General features: G+C 35.8%; 2 protein-coding genes across 26 annotated transcripts in view; one reads left to right on the forward strand and one right to left on the reverse strand.

Moving 5' to 3' along the window:
- Nucleotides 1–12,738, forward strand: part of LOC106175351 (ras GTPase-activating protein nGAP) — a 112,419-nt gene extending 99,681 nt beyond the window's left edge. For 16 of the 18 annotated variants that reach the window (XM_087009595.1, XM_087009596.1, XM_013557329.2 and 13 more), the window contains 12 exons: nt 722–776; nt 2,415–2,547; nt 3,249–3,411; nt 3,773–3,852; nt 4,065–4,243; nt 4,656–4,804; nt 5,047–5,122; nt 5,294–5,384; nt 5,658–5,768; nt 5,974–7,317; nt 7,462–7,664; nt 10,255–12,738. In XM_087009595.1, coding sequence (XP_086865721.1) covers nt 722–776; nt 2,415–2,547; nt 3,249–3,411; nt 3,773–3,852; nt 4,065–4,243; nt 4,656–4,804; nt 5,047–5,122; nt 5,294–5,384; nt 5,658–5,768; nt 5,974–7,317; nt 7,462–7,664; nt 10,255–10,510 — 2,840 coding nt within the window. In that variant the 3' untranslated portion in view covers nt 10,511–12,738. Of the gene's footprint in view, nt 1–721; nt 777–2,414; nt 2,548–3,248; nt 3,412–3,772; nt 3,853–4,064; nt 4,244–4,655; nt 4,805–5,046; nt 5,123–5,293; nt 5,385–5,657; nt 5,769–5,973; nt 7,318–7,461; nt 7,665–8,186; nt 8,282–8,776; nt 8,799–10,254 lie in introns of all 18 variants that reach the window. The other 2 variants (XM_087009597.1, XM_087009598.1) reach the window with 2 other exon arrangements.
- Nucleotides 12,739–20,480: 7,742 nt separating this feature from the next.
- Nucleotides 20,481–26,457, reverse strand: part of LOC106154678 (uncharacterized) — a 74,868-nt gene continuing 68,891 nt past the window's right edge. For 7 of the 8 annotated variants that reach the window (XM_087008096.1, XM_087008092.1, XM_087008093.1 and 4 more), the window contains 8 exons: nt 26,112–26,219; nt 25,476–25,571; nt 24,589–24,798; nt 24,157–24,329; nt 23,755–23,913; nt 23,297–23,386; nt 23,027–23,075; nt 20,481–22,723 (listed from right to left, as the gene is read on the reverse strand). In XM_087008096.1, coding sequence (XP_086864222.1) covers nt 22,647–22,723; nt 23,027–23,075; nt 23,297–23,386; nt 23,755–23,913; nt 24,157–24,329; nt 24,589–24,798; nt 25,476–25,571; nt 26,112–26,219 — 962 coding nt within the window. In that variant the 3' untranslated portion in view covers nt 20,481–22,646. The remainder of the gene's footprint in view (nt 22,724–23,026; nt 23,076–23,296; nt 23,387–23,754; nt 23,914–24,156; nt 24,330–24,588; nt 24,799–25,475; nt 25,572–26,111; nt 26,220–26,457) is intronic. The other variant, XM_087008095.1, reaches the window with a different exon arrangement.

Genomic DNA, 26,457 nt, shown 5'->3' on the forward strand with positions numbered 1-26,457 from the left:
TACTGTTGCTGCTATTTGATACAATAAGCAATTGAAATGTAAAATCTTATGAAATCAGGAATAAATAGATGGCGGTCAATTGATTAAGAGGCTGTTATTAAATCTACTGAAATATGTAACCAGTAAATTTCTGTACTCTCAGCTTGCAGTCCAATGTCGGTTTATCTTCTCCTTTTTCGTAGTTGAAAAGGTGTCTTTGTGATTGGTTGAAGTACGAGAGGAAATTGGTTTTACGTTAAAATAACCCAGCGTCGTTATATACACTCTGAAACAGATACACGATCATTTCAAGCACACATACTGTGCCTCTTTAATGTAACACAAGGACAAGTTGAAACAAGATACAGATTGTCATTGAATCTTGATATAAAATGACAAACAGATGGTGCCAGAATATCCACACATATGTGTATATGCTGCGAGGATATCAGGACAGTGTAGCTTTTAACTTGTAACTACCAGGTATATCAGTCCAGATATTTGAGCATCGTAGAGGGTTAAAACGCTCACATGGAGTTGTATGCAGGCAGGGACAAGCAATCTAGTAACTTTAACCTTTATTCTTAAGTTGTATGCTGAATAGATTAGTCAGAAATGTTTTCTCTGATACAAAGTGTACTTAGATCAGAAATTGAAGTATCTCTTGGCTATATTTGTCTTTATTTAAGTGGTGGAAATTGATCTTAAGTGTAATTCTAATCTGGTTGTCTTTTTTCTTCAGGTTATGTGAATATCCCAGTGGATGAGTTGAATAACAGGCAGCTTGTGGAGAAATGGTGAGTAAACCTAGCAGCAGACGTTTGTATGCAGACCCATAAATAATAACACACATGGAGAAACCATTGCAAAAATAGCAGTTACCATTAAAGCAAACGTGTGTGCAGACGAGATTGATGATTCAGGTGTAGGAAAGAAAACGGGAATAGTGCTTACAAGAAAAATGACATGAAATATGGAACTTCTACAAAACTTGAGTCGTCATCACATCTGCTTTTAAGCAAACATACTTACAGAATATGATAGAAATTATAAGATATGATTGGAATAAGAATGTGATGAATAAACTTGAATTAATACAGTTAACTGTAGAGCAGAGTTGAAAATGTGATAATGATATAGCAGCTAGTATGTTATATCAAAGTACAACTGACAAATCGTTACATTATTTGTAACTTCACACTCTTCATCTCTTCTCTGATTGGTTGGATTATCCTTCCATTTTGTTCTGCATATTATAAATGACGGTGAAAAAACAGCTCCATCTTCTTTTGCCACAAGCTGTTCACAACACAGCATTTTTCCACAGCTTGTCTCCATAGCAAGGGGTGGGGCCGCTAGAATTAAATAAAAACATCAATGTCATTGCAATCTGAACTCTTTATACACTTGTGATTGCATCAAGTGAATAGTCTTGTCTCGCAATTTATAGCCATGCACGAAGAGGGAACTACAGACGTGTATATGGATAGGAGATTGATGAGGGAGCTAGTGTACAGATGGTAATAGGGAAAGAAATTTCAAGATGGATTAATTTTCATGCTTGATATTTTGGATATCATGGGGCTTTTATTGAGGCAGTGTTCTGTAGTGTACAGAAGGATTTCATGACTCTTTCCTTTAATATGTCAATGTCTGAAAGTTAGATATATGTCAAAATTCTTTGTTTATTAAAAAAAAAAGAAATGCAGAATTATGAAGTGTCTTTACTTGAAAAACAAAGAAATTTTCCTTTTTGACATTATCTACAAACACAGCATCTGGTCCCATTTTCTAGATCCTTTATTCACTCTTTTCAAATATTATGATTCTGTTGAAGTTTTATGCAACTTTGAACAGCTCTCTTGGTAAAAAATCATTTGATCACAACATGACGCAATCCAGTCTCATCTAGCACATTCAGCCTGGGTTGAACATTTTCCTGTTACTGGTCTCTGTATCATCGTTGAGGTTGGCAAGATATCAGGGCCAGAGCAACAAGAGTATAGTGTGACTTGAGGAACATGAATTACATCACTTGAAACAGAGAAAGTTTGCCAAAAGATAGTCCCAGGGAAGATTTATCTGACTAACCTTCAGCAGTATGTTCCTTTTGGTGTCTATAAGGCGTCCATAGTCTGTGGATGTATGATGTATGCCCTGTTTGCTTGTCTTATAACATTGTCTGTCTTTTAGTTCTGTGGTTGAGGCAAGTGTGAGGTTTGCTGTGGTAAGCAGTCTGTTGGATTTCGTAGATTGGATGTTTGCAGTCAGCTGCTGAACACATGTTACAAGTATTTGGGGGAATTGTTAACTCTGATGATGTTTGGTAGGATGTTGAAGGCTCTGAATGTAAGTGTCTTTCATCTTGTGGCAGTCTATAGTAAATTTTGTATAGATTTCAAATGTGATTTTAATATTTTTCTTTCTCTTTGTAGGTACACAGCAAGTTCAGGGACAGTTGGAAGAGCAGCCAAGGAAAATAAAAGTGATCTCCCTCTAGTACGTCTCAAGGCACGCTACCAGACTGTACAGATATTACCCATGGATACATATCAAGAATTTATTCAGGTAAAAGACATTCTCTCTCTCTCTCTCTCTCTCTCTCTCTCTCTCTCTCTCTCTCTCTCTCTTTCTCTGTGCATGTGCGCGCCTGTATGTGAGTGTGTCTGAGAGAGAGAGACAGAGGGAATTCTAAGAACTTTTGGCCACCTGTGTTGGAAAGGGCAACCATCTGCTGACACATTCCTGTTAGTTTGAAATGACAAAGATGAATGTCAGGACTCCATGTGATGAAGGGCAGAGGGTTCAACTGACCTTACAGTTACCTGTTAAGAAAAGCTGCAAATAGTTTTGTATGATAAAAGAACCAACGCTTCTAAAAGTAAAAATACAACGTGTATGAACATGCATTGATGGAAGGTGTGACATACAGATAAAGTGGTGGATAATTTCTGTTTTTTTTTTATTTTTTTATTTTTTTTATTTTATTTTATTTTATAGAGGTAAAAAAAAAAAAAGAATGTGAATTTTTTTCTTGCCATTTTTGAATGGAGCACTGTGGTAGCTAATTTATACATATGGGAAAGCAATCAATGTGTTCCGATACCAGACACACACCAAGACTGAAACATCTTAGCAATTCTGAGGATCAATGCATTTGTGTGCTACAACTTGTCACACTTATATAGTCCCATTAAAATCTTCTCAGGCTATAATTCAGCCAAACATACAACTGTGTAAAGTTTCATCCAGTTGTTCTCCTATTCCAGTACCTGAGCACAGACTACATGTGTCTGGTGGAGGTTCTGGAACCAGTGATCAGTGTCAAGGCCAAGGAGGAGATCGCCATGTCCATGGTGAGGATCATGCAGAGACTGGGGAAAGCTGACCACTTTCTGCCAGACATTGTCATGGGAGAGATTGATAAGCTGGGTGAGTTGGTAGACTGTTCATCATCCAGAAAATTAGTTTCTATGTGGAAGAAGTAATATGCAAAAAATATATAAATAAAAATAAATAGGTAAATAGAAAGTAATATGCTGTAAAAGAATCAACATATATGTAGTCAGAATTTTACTTTTGAACATGAAATCTTATTAACTGTGTGGTTATTTCTGGAATTTCGTATCAGTTCTTATATCAACATTCAAAATCTCGTGCTTAAACTTGTGAATTTGCTGTGACAAATTGTACTAGTCTTTTGTAAAGTAATAAACCAGAGATGTTTTGACTAGGGTTATAATGATTCTCATCCTATATGTTATTGCTTAAAAAATGACTTTTTGAACTACAGATAATGAGCACCTTACATTCCGTGGGAACAGCATTGCAACCAAGTCTATAGAAGCATACATGAAGTTAGTGGGAGAGAAGGTAGGGGGCAGCACTATCCCTCTAAAATTATCAAAAGATTAAAAGATACACTTCCAGAAACTGCAAAATTTTAAAAATGCAAATGTCCAGAAACTGCAAAATTTAAAAATCCATATCTCTTTAAAATATCAAACATTTCTCACATGTTGATAGAATATAAGGAAAAATGGCACAAAATGTTTGCTAACCTCAAAATTATTCCTCCATTTCAGTATCTACAAGATACACTGGGTGAATTTGTTCGCTCTATGTTGGAGTCCACAGACGACTGTGAGCCTGACCCCACCAAGGTCACCAACAACAATGTCCTCCAGCGCCATCAGGCCAGCCTGGTGATGTATTGTGAGATGGCCTGGGTGAAAATTATCAACTCCGCATGTTATTTCCCAAGGTAAGGGACCTCATACACATTAAATCTGATTATTTGAGTTCACTTTGACTTAGTAAGTAAATGGTAACTTATATAATTAGGACAAGGAAAGTGGAAATTGTTTTTCTGTTTTTCGCCAAAGTTGTCTCTGGTGTAGTCCAAATTTTGGTTTCCTTCAAAAATTCTTGCAGTTATTTGACCAAAATAATAACATTTAAGTGATATGATCTCAACTTTTAGTTGTTTTTCCTGAAAATATCCAATTGAAAAGGGATTTGAATTTTGTGAATAACACACAATGAGTGGTTGTCGGGGAAAGTTATCATAAAAAATTGAAAAGACAACACAGATAAAGTTACACAAAAAGATTCAAGGTAAATAGATGGTGTGTATTCAGAACATTTAATATTGTAATTTTATTTTATAATTATAGAGAGCTGAAGGATGTGTTTGCACAATTTCGAGATCGCTGTGTGAACAGAAAGAGAGAAGATGTTAGTGATAATCTGATCAGTGCCTCCATTTTCTTGCGCTTCCTCTGTCCTTCCATCATGTCCCCCAGTTTATTTGGCCTCACACAAGGTTTGTATGATATCAGCTTTGTATGATAAAAGAAAATTAATGAAGAAGAAAATACAATAATAAAAATGCATTTGGTAGACTTGTCACATATTTTGCTAAATCTGATAATGTCATGTAATTTGCCAAATCTGATGATGCAAAAAAATTTTAAAAAGTAAAGCACCTTCACTGAGGTGGGTACTAAACAAATGAACAGTTAGTTATTATTGTTATTATATATTTTATTTTGTTTTATCTTACAGAATTTCCGCAAGACAAAGCGGCTAGAAATCTGACACTTATAGCAAAAACTATACAAAATCTGGCAAACTTTACAAAGTAAGTTGAATCCTCTTATTGCAAAAAACTTTGTATGCAAAAAAATAATGCCATGTAAGAGATCAGATAATATAAAAGGTAGTCAGATTTATACTGTTGATCACAAAAAGATAAACTGAGGGAAAACCACTCTGTCTGTACAGTTGTATGGTATTATATTTAATTTTGTAGGTTTGGTGGAAAGGAGGAATACATGGTGTTCATGAATGATTTTGTTGAGAGAGAATGGGGAACAATGAAGCAGTTCCTGACCAAAATCTCAGTAAGTAAACTTTGTAAACACGTCCAGGATGTATTCTTTATGTCTTTTGATTAACTTATGTTTCACCTTGAACGGATTTAACTATAAAGGTGCCTCAGATGAAAAAATGACCCATTCTCTGGTTTAAGTTTTATGTGCTACACACTGTAGGCTGTAAAAAAAGGCTTGATTTAAAGGCTAAAGTAAGTGATATCCAGGACTTGGGTTCAGGATCTCTGTAATGTGTAGATAGATGTCCAGGACATAGGATCTAAAATTGTTGTTCTATTCCAGAACCAGGAGAAGGCCCCAGAGCTGATGGAGTATGATGGCTACATTGACCTGGGTAAAGAACTGTCCATTATGCACTCCTTACTGGTGGAGAGTCTGGAAAAGTTAAATGAGGTATGGTGGTGCTGAGTGAAAAATAATGCCAAATTATTTCTAAATATAATGTTGAAAGGATTCATCAGTTATTTAATTAGAATGGACGAATTCATACCCAGATTGTCAAAACTGTTATATAACAAACTTTGTTTATAAAAAAAACATTTGATTTTCATATGAAGGTTTACCACAAGCAGAAATAAATGTCTCTCTCTCATTTCAGGCCACAGAAATCAAGTTAGCCAGGCTGCGCACCATTTTGGCCACAGTGTCTGAAGCTTTAAAGAACCCTGAGCCAACTCCCAAAAAACCTGCCCTAAATAACGTCCAGATATATGACAATCTGATGAACATTAACAATGGGCGTCAGGTGCACACAGAAATGCACACGCAGGAAAACATTATTCACACAGCGGTGCCTTCGTCGCCGTATACGAACCAGGCTGGAAACAGGAGGCCTGTTGCACCAGATCTGAACTCAACAGACGATTATGTTTTATTTCACGATTTCAAAGAAAATTCACGGAGGTTTGACGTCTCATCAAGAACAAATGTTACTGCTGAAAGGTCAGTCGTTGACCAATCATGGAATGACATTTTGCATGCTGCGGAACTAGTCAATGGGGAGTATGTGGACCTGATATCTTACATGGATGATGTGGTTGGGGAGGAAAAAAGAGGACGGGCCACAACAGACCAAAATATGAAGGGCAGCCAAACGTCCATTAGTCAGCTGTCCACGGTGGCGTCTTCTGGGTATCAGTCGTTTGGGTACAGTCAGTCCAGCTCCCCCGTGGACTCTCTGGTACCCAATGATGGAGACAACGGAAAGTCTCCTCCATTAGCCCAGCCTCTGTCCTTTGCCAACCCAATGTATCACCATAAACATGCCCAGTCCACACCAAAATGTAGCACACCTCGTAGAGACTCCAGTGCTAGCTCTCTCAGCAGCATGGATGAGAAAGACTCAATATCAAGTAGACAGTTAGTTACCAAACAAACTACAGGTAAACCATACACACCCCAGCAAGTAAGGGCTTCAACACAAAGGGTTATGGTTAGTTCCAGCAGTAGTGAGTCTATAGCCACCCCGCCACGGGATCGGCGCCAGGTCAGAAAACCTCCTATGGAGTCCCCCTCTCACTATGCAAGGGTGAACCCTTCACCAAAAGTTGAAAAATCAATTCAGAATGGACAGTCTGCACTTGAATGCAAACCGGCCTCGTTTAATGACCTAGCACTTCAGTCACTTATTCTTTCGCAGAGCCATGACTCTAGCTTGATGGGAAGGAAGAGGTATGAACTTAGGCGAACTGCCACTGACACTTCAATATCATATCGACAGCCTCCTTCTGCAAAAGAGCAGCCAATAGTACCATCTTCAATGTCAATGCAAACTATGCCCACATCAACATCACCAGATGACTCACTGTCTGCAAAGTCCCCTGACAGTCCACGCGGGGTTACGTCTCCAAGCAGGCGGCCATCTTTACCTCAGACAGGCGTACACATGGGCATACGATCTGTGCAGAGGAAGATTAATGATCAGGATAAAACAAAGATTGAGGTAAACTTAACTTTATTTATCATTAATAGTGGGAATATTTATTAACCGTTGAACTGATGAGGTTATTCATGGTTCTGTTGTAGTGTTTTATGACTATGGAAAATTTAATGAATTTTAACCTCATTCTTCTTTGTTTTGATCCAGTATGAGCATGAGCTGAACCACTTGAGGCAGCAGCTTTTTGAAGCAGAGCGAAGGTTGCGGGAGGCGGAAGAGCAACTGAGCGGACATGCTGAACATGACCAACAGGTGGCGCAAGAGTGGCAGAAAAAGCTGGAGGAGAGTGAGGAAAAATTACGCCAACAGCAGGCTGAAAAAGACCAGCAAATGAAAAATATAATTCAAAGGTGGGTAATATATAAATAATGCTTTTATCCATTTTGAAATCTCTGTCCTTTGATATTTATATATTGAGACTCACAGGTTTTTCTCTCTGCTTTGTGGTGCAGGGCCTTTGAGATATGGGTGTCAGTCAGCAAAATGGACCTGCTGAATTTTCAAAAAAAAAAAAACAATATTTGGAATTTTGAACTCCTAACTCCTCTGAAAACCGGTTGTTTTGAAATACTATCAAGCATGTGCAGAATGAGTACATGGCTTTAAAAATTGATACCAAAACCAATGATTCAGAGGTTTTAGGTTATGGTGGGTTTGTGATGAACCTGGGCTTCAGGTGCCAGTCTGCCATTCTATTTGTTTTAAAACTTTTTGTATAATTTGTAGACTTGCAGTAAAAGTAGCTTAGCCTTTAGTGTTAACATGTCTTTTGTATAAAGTCTTGGAAGATGGAGCTTATATACATAGCTGCAGCATGGAATTTTGCATGTGCTTTCTTTTTTTGTGTGTTCAGTGCTGTTGTTTATTTTCAGAGAAGACTGCCTTGATCATCTCCTCTCTTCCTTATTGTATCAACATACAGGCTGAAACTAACCTAGTGATAAATGGCTAACTTTGTATGCTAGATGTAAGTCTTGATGCATGCGTCACTGTGGGTGCTGTTACATGCTTCAAACATCACCCCCTCATTTTAGTAAGCTTCTCAGAGTATTCTCAAAACAGTATTCCTTAAAGTGAAGATAATTGGTGGAATAGAGGGATGCACTGAAAAAGATTTAAAAAAAACAAGAAATGGGAAAGCCTTTTTAGATTTGCAGAGGAGAGATGTTTGAAGCAAGAACAGGAAATTGTGTGAAACTTTCTTAATGCATTTGGGTGCAATGTGGATGTTTCTAGACTAAGAAGATGAATCCAGAAGAATGTTTTAAGATGTTTCACACAATTCTGTCCAGCAAATGTTTTTGGTTTTGTTTGCACTGCATGATTAACCTGAAGAATGGTGGAAAAACTTGCATACTTTTTCACCTCCCTTTATTGTAGATAATTGTTTTCAATTATACTAACTGCACGATTTTTAAAAGTTTGACATTGACCATATTTTTGTTGTTTTCTTCACAAAAAGCAACTCCGGCACATGCACAATGGTAAGAATTCCTTGTTGCCATGGTTTTGTACTTTTGTTGCCATGGTAGCTGATCACCGTTGTTAATTATTTCTATGTTGCTATGGTGCCTTTGTTGTGGTTATTAGAGGGTTTTTAATATATAAGCTATGTATGCATTATTTTTAGTTGCATTGTTCTGCTCTGTTAAAGATATCTACTCCCTCTCCCACCCCCCACCCCCACCCCCCACCCCCCAAGCCCCAACCCAAACCTATATTCATACAAAAAAGTTATGGCAACTCAACCAATCTGTCTCTTAAAATATGCAACATTTATTTCTGAATGTAAACTATTCTTTTTCACACAAGATCTTGTGCATTGTTATTTCTTTTTCCCTCCAATATTTTTGTGGAAATCTTGAGGATCAAATGTCCAACCAAATATTGAAGGGGAAATATTGAATGGTTTTTCATTCATTTGATATTACACATTTATACATGCATACTGTCTCTTTGTTTGAACTGCATATTGCATGAGTTTTTCTTAATTGCAACATTTCTTTGAAACACACTGTACAGAGTTTATTCTTTTTGTGAGTTACAAGATTGGTGTCTTGTCAGTGACTTTTGTCTTTCTTTTTCCATTTGTGCCAGAGTTTATATTTATTTATTTATTCATTTATTTATTTGTTTGATGATTACTTCTGAAAATTTTTGTGCCAATTTGCATCATGATTTTTCCTACTTTTTTGTGGTATAACATAACCGTCAAGATATTGTTATGCTTGAAAAAGTACTTAAAATGTTTGTTTCAACAATATCTTGGTTTGTCTATACTTTAAAATCATTTTCAAGATTTTGGATGTTTTCCATGTTAGATAAACTTTCAGAGCTTTGCATGCTGAGACCTTCTGTTTAACTACATTTTGTCATCTAACTCAAGATGTCCATTTGATTTCCCACAAATACATTTCATATAGCATGTTGATTTGTTTGTATATTGAAGTCCTGTTTTGTTTCTTTTGTCTTTAAAAAATAATAAGGGGTGGGGACATCATTTGAAGGAATAAACAAATAAATGCACACAAATTCTCCTACGTATTGCTTAATTAGTCATAGTCATCTAAGTGTAGAGTGTGGCGACCTAAAGCTTAATCTCAAAAAATGCTTATAAAACTTTTCTAGAAAAATCAGAATCTTTTTAAAAAAGGTCTCCAGGTTCATATAAATATTAATAATAATTAATGTAAAACAGAACATCCATTATGCAATATCTAAGGATTTTTCAATAAGTCATTCAAATAAAAGTATAATAGAATTATGGTATTTACTCTCATCAGAAGCATGTGTTAGCCAAAACTTAAATTCAGTGTGAAGTCCTGCAGCAGCAAACTTTTGCTTTGTTTGTGTTGCACAGTTTGATGAATTTCTTCATAAAATCTGTCAGGAAATCATTTCCAAACACTGGTGTAAATTATTTTTCCATTTGAATTCTAGGTTGATTAGTGTGGAGGAGGAATTGCGCAGAGAGCACGCTGAAATGCAGAAGCTGGTCACGCAGAAACAAAAAATTGTCGAAGCACAAGAGCGGCGCATTCAGTCCCTGGACTCTGCAAACACGCGCCTCATGACAGCCCTGAGCCAGCTGAAGGAAAGGTACCAGGGAGTTGGAAAAAATGGCGTCATATCCCCTGGAACCACCAGGGCCAAGTTTGCGCTGTCTGACGCGGACTTCAAGACAAGCTCTTGTTAACATTCTACATTGCACAAGATGAGAAAAGAAAAGTACCATTTAGTGTACAATATCTGGATTATTTGAAGATGGACTTTGGTCCCACGTCTGTTCCATCCACCTTCTTCAAACCCAGTTTAAAAGTTTTCACTGCAAAAGATGGTTAATGACAGTTTTTCAAACTGAGAATCTTCTAAGATTCTGAAATCATATCTTAACGTGAAACCCTTAACTGTTTAGAGGGCAAAGTATGTTGCAGAAATCATCTTCGAACACTTATGTGAGGATTATCAGACTTTTCTGCATTTCAATGGATGTTTAACAGCAATTTGCAATTATAAGAGCTGGACTCGAAGTTGAAAAATTGTCCAAAGGTTTCGTTTTCTTTCCAAAAGGTTCATGCAAAAAAAAGAGAAACAAATTAAGAAAATTATAATTGGGAAATGCTATTGTTATGCACTTCTTCCAACAATATGGCAAACATCAGCGGGAGATATTCGTACATTTTCACAAAGAGAGAAGAAAATTGTCCATTTCACAGTTGCCTTATTCAGTGTTTTATATGTAGATATATTTGCCCGTAGATCTGATGTGAATATTAAGAAATCAAAATGTCATACTTAATACTGTGTGTGTGTCGTAAGCTTTAGTGTCACACGCTGACATGTACAATCAGTGTCAGCGTTTGTCAACAGCACTGCCATTGAAATTATTGTGCAATATTATTTACCAAGTAACGGCGGGTTTTGTTTTTCATTTGGTGCTAAAATTATGTCTAGTTTATTATATGCAATTTGTATAATGATCTTTGAGGAATAGTTTATGCCTTATCAGTTCTGAAATGAAAATTATTTCGAACCATATGTTAGTATGAGATAAGTAAGATGGGCATCAGAATTTCTGTAGCGAAAAAATATGATTTGCCGATTAGTTCCCAGGATAAAAAGAAAATAAGCTGTTCCCAAGCAATGGTATCTTGTTTAGAAAGCTGCAAATAATTGTAATTATACGTACATGTTCAATTCTACGCAATGTGTTCAGAAGGTATGGGCTATTTCCCTGCTAGTGTTCAAGGTCTTTCTATATGTATATAATAATGTTGTTAATGTAAATTTTGTCACAAACTATGCTGCATGTACATGTGTATGGGCAACGCTGGTACTTGAAACAGAGTGCATTGTGTTTGCAACAGAGCTGTGAAGACTTGAAAGTCTATCAAACCCAGTTTATATCTGTTTTTTATGGATAGAAGACTTTGTAAAGAAGAACTGGCCTTAACAATGCTGTGTCTTATCTAGGGTGTGTGAGTCAGGTCACTTGTAACTTACCCCTTTCACTCCTCACTCCTTTCATTCCCCACCCTGTGCACATTTCACACTGAATTCGACAAATAGATATCTTCATTTTAAGATTTCTCTTTTACTTTGTAGAACAATAACATTGACAAATTGTTTGTGCGTTAGTTAAAATTTGGTTGTTACTTTAACCCAAAGCATACTTCCCTAGTTATCAAGGTACCAATAGACACATTTGGGTCAGGTTTTTTTTATAGAAGTCTTCACTGGTCATTCCATCCTCCATAAACAGCATCCAACTTAATAGAAAGCCTTTTCACAATAGGTCTAAAGTTTTTTGGACTTAGCTTAGACGGCTTAATTATGAAAAGCCAACTTTGTTGCATTAGCCCCTTGTGTTTTACCAATGATTGGTCCTCACAATCAATGTAATGAGAGATTTAGTCATCTATGGAGAGGAAAAAGCCATTGACAAGACAATCACAATTTGCATAAGGGGCCTCAGTGAAAAGACAGAACCCTTTTGGATTCTTCTTCAAAGCCAATTTGTCAGCTAAGATTCAAAGAACTGTTTTCTAAGACCAATTTCGATTTCATTGGTTTTGTGAAATGGGCCACTGTCAACCAACTGATAACAGTCGAGGTTCGATATTTCAAGTACAATGCCCATTGTCATGTTATGTAGGTGTGTGTATATTTTGTACATAGTCTCTAATGTATGTACATCTCTCCACCAGGTGGCATCCTCAGTAGTAGTCGCTGTACTTTGTTGCTAACCTGTAGTGATAGCTGTTGTTGAGTGTCCATCCTGACTGGACAGTGTCCAGCCCATTCAGCCGGACACCCTGGAGGTATCTCCATATATTTATTATGCTGGTATTTATTACTGTCCTGGCAAGGCTTCCGTCTTTTCTTTAAGATGGAGGAATTAATAAAAAGTCCAATGAAAAAATATGAATTGGAGTTGTTATGTGTGTCTTCATCCAAGCTGTGCAGTTTGTGTTAGAAGTTGCCTGTAATATCGAGAACTGTCCTAAATATCTGCTTTTAAGTAATGGTAAAAAAGACATTTAAAATCGAATAGATATATCAGGAAAATAAAAACGTGAAATATATTTATTATTCACTTCATGATAAATTTAAGCAGGGGCGCTAAATGAGAAATGGTCTGTGCCACACACCACAATTCGGCACACTTAATCAATTAAAATAAAGTCAAGTTTGTGCCTCCTAGATATCCAAATAATTGGGAAGCAAAATTGAACAAAATTTCAACGTGGGCATTCTGTAATTGCATAAATCATATCTAAAGTCGCCGGTATTATATTTTCTTATAGTTCTCTAGTGTCTGTGGTGTGGGAGGGGGAGGATCTCTACAATAGAAATTTTACAAATGTTCTTTTAAAAGTTAATACAAGAAAGACAGTGGGGGCAGTAACTATATACCCCCGCGCTCAGAATGAGCCAAAAAATGACAATAGAAAGGTTAGCGAACTATATCCGTCTGAACCAATAACCCTCCACAAGAGTTGAGTAAAGATGGGATTCTTTCTTGGCGCACTCTGCAAAAGGGGGGGGGGTTAAAGACGTCTATAACTTTATGATGTGTATAAAACTATTAGTCAAGAGCTCACAAATTTTCGTATTTTATCAATTTATTATATAAGACCATACAGATTCGCAGTTCTATAAGAATGGTTTCAACATCAACCCTTCAATCAAAATGCTCCATACCTGTTGTTATTTACATAACAATAAGCCCCTCAGCACAGTGTGAGCTGTCATCTTGACTGGTCACTTGACAGCTGGACCCTGTATGAAGAAGACACAGGATAGGTGTGTTGAAGTCCCAGAGACGAACATTTCACTCAGCGCAGAAACTTGGACACATCTTGTAGGATGACTCTAAAGTGGAAGCCAGTCTGTCTCTTACGCAAGTATACAAGTGGAAAGAAGTTGCGTTTACCTCGATTATGTGGTATGTGCGACAGTTGTCAAAGTAATTTACATATTTCTCTCCTGTCTGTTGTGATGTAAGTTTGATGTAGCTTGTGTATAAGTGTTTGTCTGAAGCTTGTTTTTATTCATATATTCTTCGAATTGGTTGATTAGGTTCTTTGCCATTTCTCTGTACCATTATTTCCTTCACCTTTCTTCTCGTTTGTACTAGAATAACATCCTCATTTTTTTCACGTGTTCTAAAATTCGTTTGTCTGGGTAGTTCAGTGGATTTCAGAAAAGCTGAATGTTGATTATTTCTTTAAAATATTGAAAAGCACGCTGCCCCCCAAAAGCAGTAAAATATGAGAAAAGCTGGTAAATTAGAAATCACTTTTTGGTGCCCAGCCGCTGTTACTTCATTTACTACCACTAACTTTGCGTATAGTAATCGGGCCACCGGAACGCATTTGTATCCTTTCAGAAAAACGCTTCTATAGTATTTGTACTTGATTTATTAGCCTGAACCTTCTCATTTGCTTTTTAAAAATATTTGGAGAACGCGTTTCATTTTTGCAACTGGAGCAGGTGAACGAGAGAGAACTTTTAAAATAAGTTTTCACGATGACCAAGAAATTCTTGATATCCATAGGATGTTTTCGGAGATTTAACTCAACGTTTTTGCATATTGTAGAAGCGGACTGTTTTATCATTCATCAAATAAAGTGTGATGCACATGAAAAATTGAAATATGCATCATGTCACTGCACTTCGACTTTGTCTCTATCGACACTAATAACCTAATTAACTAATTGCTCCGTATGTTTTAGTATTTACTTTGGGAACGCTTCCCCGAAGCATTGGTCGTATAACTATTATTATTATTATTATTATTATTATTATTATTATTATTATTATTATTATTATTTATTCCTCTCACAGTGGACTATAAAACAGTACACAGCATTTATTGAAATTTTAAATCTTAACCACATACGAGTTTCATTCGATTTCTTCAAACTTGTGATCAACCAGCCCGAATGCGACTTTTTCAACATTAGCACAAGTCTTTCCAATTTCAGTTAATCTAATCTTAGTTAGATTTTTATTTTATGGAATGTAGAATTGTCATTTTGTTGTAGTTATTAAAGCGTTATTTTTGATGTTTCAGAAGTGCCAATTCCTTTGCCGAGATCCTCCATGCGTCTCATAGAAGCTGTCCTAGTTTTCTTGGCCGTATTTTGGAACTGGAAACGGTCACACGCACCTGCAGGCACACTCACACACACAAACACGCACTCACTCACCGCACATGCAGTATGGTGAAATTTGTGCATGCGTTCTAATGTGATTTTTCAAAACATTTTTGGACTATTTATTAGATTTTAACAGATCAAAATGATAAAGTAAGATCGATAATGTTCCCTTGACAAATTATATACAGAAATCGATCATTTTTGTTTTCGAATTATAAGCTTGGGAGTAATTGATCTTTTTCAAATTAGTGGGGAGATATCTGATACCAATTGAAACATATTTACCCTTTTCTCCAATTTTTATTTGTTAAGCAAAAGTGTAGTCATCGAAATGTTTAAATGCTGTGATGCTATTTTTCAGTGTTTGCGCGTCACAATTTTCAAAATTTCACAAATTTTCACCATATTGCGAATATAAACTGGACTAAGAATGTTTATTAAGTTGATTAGTTATCGGATTATTTGTTATTATTATTTACGTTGTAGATATCAGTTTTATTTTCATCATTGGTGTTATGTGACTCTAGTGTATTACGAGCAATTTGTAAAAATAAATGTGCTGTTTTGGGTCGTTTTGATTCTATCTGAAGGAAACAAAAGTAAATGTTATATTGACATGTTCTGAATTTTCAGAGTCTACAATTTATCCAATAGGTATTTTTTCTTCAAATTAAAACAAAGTGCTTTCAAATTCGCTTTAACAATTATTTTTGTAAAAATTGCAATTAGCTCAAAATATCCCCGTATTCTAACTACGGTTTGAAAGATGAAATGCTGGGTATTTTGTCATGAAACATGAAAAGGAATATATTCTGGATCTGCCCATTTTCAGATGTATCATTTCCATTCAAATGTAAGAAGCAGGTATCACCTTGCGGTCTGTACTATACACTACATGCAGTACTAGGGAACTTTTAGATTTCCATGTAAAGCTGACATTTTTTTTAATCTGCAGTTACGTTTGGCATCATTTTCAGATATTGGTGTCTGTGAGTAAAAAGCTCAATACTAATAATAAAATTCCAGCACAAAATAAAAAGCTATAATTTCTATATGTCAAAAATTAGCAAAAAAAAAAAGTTATGGTCAACATGTGATAATGAAAACTAAGTTGAATCATAATTATGTAATCTACTTTAAACAAAGGCCCAACAAAGCCAATCCGGTTCTGAGACTAATAAATTTTCTCATTTTTTAAATGTAATTTGTCCTGTCTGGCGTTATGAGAATATCGCTTGAAAAGAAATTTACGCATATTTTTGAATTCCAAATTCGGAAAGTATTAATTTTCTTTCATCGCCGATTTTGGTCTAAAGTCCAACGTTATAACAATGTGATATGGACATAATGAAGGAATTATCAGAATGTTAATTTATATATAATTATATATTTCATATTCTAAAGTATTACCACTAAAAGTTTAAGCATAATTTTACATATGCACACTTTCTCGGGCAATGTTTTTATTGTTGACTCCCTGTTTATCCAACGGTGTGAATGTACATATTATATTTATCATAAATTTGTTGTGAGAGAAATGTATAAAACAAAATGGAATTTAAGTACACATGCGTAATTATAGTTTTCTGTAGTACACATTGACATTAAGGATCAGAGGTAACATACAGTGAGCATGGAATTACTATACAGTGAAAATAAATGTGTATAATAAAAATGTGTTTGTATTTGATCATCATCAATGACGATGCATAAAAACAAATGAGTGTAGTAACTGTTACCGCATTGCTATTGGTGACAATCAAAATGAATCCAACTGTACTCGGGGCTTGACAATTGGGGCGAGTTCATTTTATTTGAGGGGTGACAGGTGGATCGAGTCCATTTCATTTGAGGGGAGACAGGTGGGGCGAATTCATTTCATTTGGGGGGGTGACAGATGAGTCGAGTCCATTCCATTTGAGGGGTGAGAGGTGGGGCGAGTTTATTCCATTTGAGGGGTGACAGGTGGGGCGAGTTCATTTCATTTGAGGGGTGACAGGTGGGGCGAGTTTTCATTTGAGGGGTGACAGGTGGGGCGAGTTCATTTCATTTGAGGGGTGACAGGTGGGGCGAGTTCATTTCATTTGGGGGGGTGACAGATGAGTCGAGTCCATTCCATTTGAGGGGTGAGAGGTGGGGCGAGTTTATTCCATTTGAGGGGTGACAGGTGGGGCGAGTTCATTTCATTTGAGGGGTGACAGGTGGGGCGAGTTTTCATTTGAGGGGTGACAGGTGGGGCGAGTTCATTTCATTTGAGGGGTGACAGGTGGGGCGAGTTCATTTCATTTGAAGGGTGACAGGTGGGGCGAGTTCATTTCATTTGAGGGTTGACAGGTGGGAAGAGTCCATTCCATTTGAGGGGTGACAGGTGGGGCGAGTTTATTTCATTTGAGGGTTGACAGGTGGGAAGAGTCCATTCCATTTGAGGGGGTGACAGGTGAGATGAGTCCATTTCATTTGAGGGTGCGTACTATCATATAGCTGGGTGTATCATTAAGAACGAAGTTCATTTGAAACTTTTTTAATACCTTTTAAAAGCATATCATTGGAAGTAATGCTATTGAGAAAATGCAAAATGTTTGTGTTAAATTTACAGAACAATAGATAAAAGGCAAGAAAATTTGCATGCAAATACAACCATTACAAAAATACAGGCACAAAGCCGTAGAAACTTGTATATAAAAGTATGAAAAATTATTGCAGGAAATTTATCTAAAGAAAATTATCTAATGAGAACAAAATTTATTTCAAAATGATACGCTTGCAAAGTTTTGAGTAGGGGAAATCAACTTTTGACAAGCAGAGAGACACTTAATAGTTGGCCTTGAAAGTGACTATTCCACAAATTAGTAAAAAGCATCACAATTTACTGCACATTCAAATCTGCCAGAAAATACATGCAGGGATCAGAAATATTTCTTAAATGCCAAATTTAATAAGGCAATTTTTTTTTTGCAGATAATGGAAATTGAAAAGAATAACCAATCTTCTACTATCAAAATGTTTAGGCCTAATTTGGGGTTAAATTGATAAACTCAAATTTTTGAAAGAAGAACTATCATGTGAATATAAGGTCGTCTAATATCAGTTTGTGAAAGCAAAAACCAGAACCCTTAAAAAAAGATCAGTTGAGAAAATTGAGGCAAATGATATCTGGGAGAACGAACTAATTTGTTTTACGACTTATAAAAATAACAACAAAATTAAGAACAAATTTTTATGAAGCAAGATCGTCATTAATATTCGTTGTTGAAAATCTTTTCGATATATTCTCCAAGGCATTTTAAATGTTCAGATTCCATCATTCACTCAACACTGGGCATATTAACAAATATCTCGAGTTAACACAGATAATCGTCTAAGTTAAGACAATAGCTACAGTTCAGTTTCAGAATATTGAATTTGAAAGTGCTCGAATCATTATCAATTAAATATAATCTTATTCCACTTTCATTATTACTACTATTTGTATCATCATTATTTCATAACGAAATTAATAACCACAGAATAACAAGTGTCTATTTAAATTAGCTTTAATATGATAGATGCATAAGTGGGCGTCGGGTTCCTGAATGTAAACCAAAGGCTGCGTGGCTTGCAGGCAATTGCTGTGCAGTATCTCAATGAGATCCTGAAATAAGAGAATAATGTTCAGGATTTTTTTACTAAACAGGTTCATAAAATACGACTAATACATCACAGATGAGAGAGTATTTAAGACAGTAATGTTGTGCGAGTTTATTGGCTTCTCCAAAGTTCAAGCTCAACTAGCATCGAGAAAAACAACTGAAACCGAAGCTGCCGCAAGGCGAAATAATGATCTAAAATGAATTAATGATATAACTATTTAAGACATCTTGTTAAAAAAGAAACATTGAAAACAAACTATTTTATTGTGAAGGTTATATCTATGGTTGTTAATACTTTTAGTTTTATGATGTTTATACTCGCTGTGCACCACGCGTTTGGGAGGCAACGCTTTATAGAAGAGAGAAGCGCAAAAGATCTGATTTACAATTGCCCTTATAAGTATATATCTCAAACATTTAACACAATCTGGATGCAAATGCCATCAAGTTTTAATATAGTTGGTCGTGTAAAGTATGAATAATATTTGGCAATGGGATCAGCAGGCAGTGTAAAATATTTTTCTGTTAATTATTGTGTAATAAAAAAAATTGATACACGCCTGTGCGAGTATGTTGTATTTTGTGAAGTATACTTACTTTTCAAAGGGATCTTTGAGAACTTGTCAACCTGAAACGAAATACGGACTGTCCAAGTCTTATCTGCAGTAAATATGAAAAATATTTAAGCTACATGTAACCTGTCTGTGTTCTCTAAATCTGTCTGAGTTCTTTATGATATTGCTTACATTTACACGAGACTTTCAAATTATATCAAAAATGTTCTTTAATTGCCCAGGCCACGCAATTGTGTTTATACAGAAGTAAAAAAAAACGAAGAGCTAAAAAGGTTTTTGTTAAAGGGAAGCTGAGTGCACCGTTCTGCTTTTACGTTTAGCAAGTTGCAGTCCCAAAGCAAACCGATATACTGTATTCTAATACTTAGAGTAACATACTGGTAACGATAGGCATAATATTGCAAAGAACCGTGTTATATTTGGCGTGAATTTTCTTTTATACGTCTTTGCCTTCGGTTTTTAATGACGGAAGATATTGAAGAAGCTATAATACTTACAAAACGTGTCCTAAAAGCTCGATCTTGCGACTGCACCACACGTACAGTGCATCCAAAGTCGTCCAACTACAAAGTGAGTATTCTGAAAGACAGCTCGCACTAGGGCGAGAAACTTATTGTTATGCAAATTACAACAGGTATGGTTCAATTTAGGTGAGAGGTTGTTGGCTGAAACTGTTCAAGAATGGTCAAGGTCAAAATACATGTAGATATAGAACTTTTGTTGTTGTTGAAACACACGCCTTAATTTGATCCAAATACCGATAAATACGATTTATTTAACTATCCATTTTTATACCTTTTACCAACTGCAAGAATAATATATTGTATGATGGTCTTTGAACCACGTTTTTTTTCCGTTTTTAGTGAACCTGCAATAGAACCCTTCATCAGCCTACTTTAAATATTATGCTGTCAAATTACTTGTGCCCCTTTTTTTTTTTTTTTTTTTGAGCATTCCCTTTAAATATATAATAAGGGTCTTTTAAAATAAGGGACCCTGGTCTAATTGTAAAAAAGTAAAGTTTGTTTGGGTTAATGCGCCATTGAAGTGGACCTATCGGTACGTGGATTAACCACTTTGTGGGTTTACAGGTGCTGTGGTTTTCAAGATGGCGTTATCTAACGGTATAGGCACGTGTAAGTATTTATAGCGAGAACCACCAGTCGGGACGGGCATCTATCGAGACGTTTTTGCATAGTTCTGACTCTAGGGGGAAAATGTCTACCTCGGTCTCCTCTAACTCGGCTCTGAATTCTTAGTTACAAAAATAATTCTTAGCAGTATAAAACAAAACAATATTCTGTTTTAAGCTCATTTATTTCAATGAATTATCTCTTCAAAATCACTCACTCTTTTTGGTCCCTTCAAATGGACTGTGTGACAACAAGACTTGTTTCATTGCCACTGCATTCATAACTCTCATTATAGTAAACCAAGAAGAACTTCTTGAGTAAACTGATGATTTTGCAAAATTATCTAATACAAATGCTTGCATTCTACTCCAACAAAAAACACTTAACTGGAATCAAACAATAGGAATATGATCACTGTTACAAAGGCAGAGTCTTAGGCTGGTAAATATTTTAATGAATAATATTCAGCAATAACTGAACTTGCAACTTCTTTTTTACTTTTAAAATGTTCACATTCAGGCAACACAAATATCCACCACATCAAATTATAAGGCATTTATCAAAATGTACAAATGCACTCTTCACATTTCACATACAAACTAAGCTATTTATTATGAGATCACATTTTACTTGAATTTAAATTAGCACATTTGGCATATTACATAACACATGATTGATAATTCATAAAACGGTGCAAGGTTTTTAACAGAGATACAAAAATACAAACTGTTCTTAGGCTAGAGATTTGCTGATGCATAGAACTAACAACACAATACTTCTACAAATATCCATGAGTGGTTCATTTGCATGCATACTTGAGAAAACATTTTGTGCATTATAAGAATTATTCTTTTTTAAGTCTTTGTGACCAGATATACATATCAGAATATACAAAAGCCTGAGCATGTAAGTCACCTGTTTCAATATTGTGGAAAGTACCAAAGAGTAGCAAATATGTGTAAATAACCTTGAAGTCATTACACATGAAATAAAAGGAACAGGCAGATTTTGAAATATGTTATCAAAAATGTTTTTTTTTTAATCCAACACTGCCGACAAAAAAATGCATTACATATGGTGGGATATGACAGACTTTGAGCAAAGTCCACTTCCAAATAATTTTCAAATAACATATTTTAACATTCAAGGGAATAAAGTTCTGATAATGTCAGACCACTCCATACTGCCCATGAATGAACAGCCATTCCTTCCTTATCATACACATTTGCAAGCAGAAAATAAATTAAACTGACAAAACTTTGAAACAGAAAGCTGAATGTAGAGGCTGAAAAAAATTTAATGCAAAAAAGAATATAATAAATAAATAAAAATAATAAATAAAATAAAAATGCCCCGCATATGAAGGAAAGTAAAACAAACATTCGGCTGTAATAAGCACACAGCAATGCTGCTTTCATTTCTAAGACATAAATGGGAGGGAGGATCCCAATATTAATATAGGCCCAATTTAATAAGGCCCAAGCAGCCCGCAAAACATTTAAGTTAATTTAACCATGTCTGAATTAATATATAGATTTGGGTTGTCCCCAGGTCTGTAATAAATAAGCTGATATTGGCATAGGCTGTCATATTTGGCATCGATTCTGAACGTAAACAAAATTGGCAAAATTAACATAATTTTAAGCTCGACTTCAAGAAGGCATGGTTTGGTCTTGTCTTGGCCACTCCATGAGGCCAATATTATCTCTCAACTAAATCAATTTATTATCCCTCACCTACTATTATATCATCCCTCAACTTTTCTTATACTATCCCTTAATTATTGTTATACTATCCCTAAATTATTGTTATATTATCTCTCAGTAAATTCAGACATGAACTCTTCGTTAATGTGTGCATTACACAGCTGGTGAGTGTAAACCAAGCATCAACCTCTGTAAGGATGACTCCCAAATGGTTTCAGTTGGCCCATTACCCTTTTCAGTCACCTCTTTCAAATGGTCACTCTGCTTATGTTATTCTTAAAAAATCTTTTTCCAAACATCAATACTTGGCAGTGTTTTGGGCCACATACAGTTTTCCATGAGAGTCAAGTGTGCTATCACTACATAACTTGGTTTCCTCATCTCTGGCAGTGGAACTACTTTACCTCGTTCTATTACCCTAATCCTCTAGTGAACACTGCAGGCCTTGTCTGCATGCATCCACATGTTTAACAAATGCATATATGTTTAGCAAAGTGTCATACATTCTCTGCACCCCATTCAGTGCATATACCCATTGTCATATACACACAATATATGCCATCCTGTATAGCGCAGTTCATATACTCATGATATTTCTGCCGTGTCTTCTATGAATAAAGTTCTGCTATGTGGCAGCTGACCTCTCGTATCTGGACATGAAGTTTTGTTTTGATTTTGTCAGGACTTTCTTGGTTCTGCTGACTGGAGACAAAAAATACAAGGAAAAATTTAAAGAATGGGACATAATATACAGCATATATAATAAACATTATAAACACTAAACTGAGTAGTCTCATTACTGTAACTTTCTATTTAAGTACCGAACAAAAACAGCTTGCATAAAACCTTTTTCTTTGTCAATGAGTACTTTATTTTTACTTTAAATAAGATGAGATACTGGAAGGCACAAAAGATAAAGCTTCTATCCAAAATCAACATACTACATTCACATGAAACACAATATACATTTGTCTAAACATTTGTTCCAAGCAATTCTAAGTTTACCTTCTCTTGCAATGGAGGCTGCCATACTTTCCTTCTGTCTGTTACTTTTCTATAGAAAAAAAAAAACACGAAATTTTATTTAAGGTTAAAACTTGGTGTTACATAACTGAATCACTGCTTTTGCACCAAAAAGTCTTCCTTCTGGTATATAAACGGCACTTCATTTTAACAATAATAAAGTCTAGTCAACTTTTTCAGATGGATGTGGTCTCTGTAATGGACGCTGTGATATTATAAACTGAGATGAATCTAAACTATGGATGCCCTCACCTCCAGTCTCTCCTGGTACATCCTGAGAGTGTCGCTGGCAGTGAAATATTTACTCTTGTAGACCTCCACCTCCTCCCGTAACAGACCAACCTAGAACAATAGGGGATTCATGATAAAATAAAGATGTTCTTTTTTCCTTGAGGAAATTTGGTTTAACACAAAAATGACCATTAGGATACCTTAATACTGTAAACAATAATTTTCATCACTTTATGAGATTCACTGCAATTGAAACTATTTTCCAAAGGAAAAAATTTTGCGCAACTTATCAATGCGCATTTTCAAAACGTATTAAAATTTGAGTGGAAAAAATGCATGGTTTTATAGCAAATGTAGACCTCCTCAAATCACAACATATACATTTGTAAAAACACTATTTTAGTACTGTGAAAATTAACTCAGCAGCATTTCTAGACTAAAAATAAAATTTCAAAATAATTTTTTAATTACAACAGTACCTCTTTCATGAGTCTGACATCCACAAAGAAGCCATCAGCGTCGGTCTCTGGCAGCTGTGATATCCAGAACAGGGTGATGAGGTGAGCCTCCTGCCCTAGACATACACGCAGGTTCTCCGCTGACGCACTCAAGGCTTGGAGAGTGCTGTATTCCACACTCTGAAAGAAAAGAAACCAGGCAAATGTGGGACTGCACTTAGCAAAGACTTTCCATTCTGTTGAATTTCTAAAGAACAGTTTCTAACTTTTGAGGAGACTATTTGCCTTTGTCATGTAAGGAGATGTCTCCTGTTCTCTATGCATGTCCACACACAAGAAATGTAAGTATTGAGCAGGTTTTCAGGAGAGAGGGGGGGGGGGGAGAAGAAAAAAAAAAAAGAGAGAGAGAGAGAGAGAACCCACCTGTGAGGGAGAGGCTCCTCTAAATGTCCGTAGTCTCTCTCTTATCCTGGCCACCATACCACTTAGCACCACCTGACTCTCATGAATCTCCTTCCGCAGGAGCTCAAAGTCGTCTATCTTTCCTATTGCGTACAGCATGCGTAGGTCAGAGTCCACGCGGATTGGGGACGTACCTAAATGGATAGAAAATTAAGATTATCATCAAACTGGCATTTGGAAAAACAAAATATATTTTGCAAAAATAAATAAATAAATAAAATAAACACAAAAACATAATAAATAAATTTTTAAAAAATATGTTTCAACACAATAACCAAAACCCCACATATGACATTATCAGTGAGATGGCTACTAGTCTGTCTGAACACCTGTGGCAATTGACTCATTATAACACCTACCAAACACACATACATCACACAAGTAGAAGTTTACCTGGTGAACCTTTAGGATCGTAGACATGGTAGATCTTGTTGGTTTCCGCACTGGCGTAATGATGTGACCTCCCCATCTGGCGGTCATCTCGGTAGCCAGTGGTGTGACCATAGGGGGCAGACCTGTGCCGACGGTCAGTGTTACGCCAAGACTGACCAGGAGGGTCACTCAGGTCGGACGTTCTCAGAGGGTCACCAGTGCCATGTGTGTCTGAATATGTGTATATTTCATATGAGTAAACATATGACCATGTTTATGCACAGATGACAATTAAAACTGAATTTTTGCTGTTAATCATGTATTCATACAGTATGCTTGTCTTCTACTCCCATTATTAGTATAATTATGCTTTTTTTCCTTTTGCAAATGAAATTGGCCACTGATATAATCAGTTAAACACCAAAAAACCTCATACAGCCATCATTTAATATTTCTGACTTCAGACTGAATAATAACCATACACTTTCCCAAACTTTTTTTTTAACCTTCAAAAAATCAATTAATGACTGTAAGGTAGAGGATTTTGGTATTTAGGGTCTAAAGAATTTCAGTTACAGATCCTGGATAATGACTGTCTATGAAAGAAGAAAATACACCAGGTAAAGAAGCCAATACAATGATCCCAGGATTACACATCTCAAGCTTAGCCAAAGCCCCAAAATTGGTCTTAACTTTTAGATCCAAAATTTCAATTCAAGATAATAAGGTAAGTCTTAAATATTAGCCATGTCTCTCTGGTTATAAAATAGGTCCAGTATTGAACTTAAGTGGACTACTACAGATTTAACCATGTATCAAACTGTTCAACATATTTGGTCTAAGATTTACGACCAGTTTTTGGGCTATGTTTTTTTTTAGGAAAATGTGTCCCTGGGATTGGAGCATACCTTTAAGTCTATCTAGCCTATTTAAACTGCGTGAGTAGCGTTGCTGATTTCTTAGTCCTCTACTTTCCCTGGGTTTACTTGAGCCACGGCCTATCTCTGCAACACAGAGCATGCAAACCATGCAACGCAAGACTAATACGCCACACAGGGTTACACAATGACAGAGGTATTACTGTTGAATGACAAACTTGCCTTCTTTTTTTTTTTTTTTTTTGCCAAAGTGAATAATTTTAAAACCAATCAAATACTAGCATTAGTTCAGCACTCTCCTTTTCTAATAATCTATAGAAGATGGTAGATACAGACTTCTAACAAATGAACAGTAATTTCTGGCAATTTCAAATCATGTCAAAAGCAGTTTTTGAGCAGGAGTATTAATTCCATTACATAAAGGAATGTAACATGAATGAAGGCTATCAACACATGCTGTCTACAATAAATATCAGTTTACTCCCCAAAACAAGTATGTTACATACATTCCTTAAAGCCAAAGGCAAAACCAAAAAGTCATGCTATTCACAGAAAGGGCACATGCAATTATGGTCAGAAAAATACAAAAGGGCCGTTTCTCTCCCTTAGTGAATATATGATAAGACAAGTAGATATTAGAATGTTTTTTGTTCAGTCAAATCTCACCATTAAGCCTGTCCAGACTCCTGGAGTAATATCTGTTGCCTTGGTCACCCAGGATATCACTGGTATGTCTGGACATTCTCTCCTCCTCCTTGTCCTTTCTGACTGGGCCTTAAAGATTTTATTTTTCAATGTTAAAGTGATGGAGCAATAAAGCCACAGATCAATTTGATGAAAAAAAAACTCCACCTATAACTGATATATTATTTGGCTTACAATGTGTTTGAGATCCTGTAAATAAGGCAAAGTGTAGGGTATATAACATATACTCCTGCACTAAGTAATGATTTAATCTGTATCTTATATCTGATATATAGAAATAAAGAAAATAACAAATTCAAACTGCAAA

Source organism: Lingula anatina, chromosome 3 (assembly GCF_051362555.1).
Source record: "Lingula anatina isolate TDL-2025a chromosome 3, LinAna3.0, whole genome shotgun sequence".
NCBI classification, from domain to species: Eukaryota; Metazoa; Brachiopoda; class Lingulata; order Lingulida; family Lingulidae; genus Lingula; species Lingula anatina.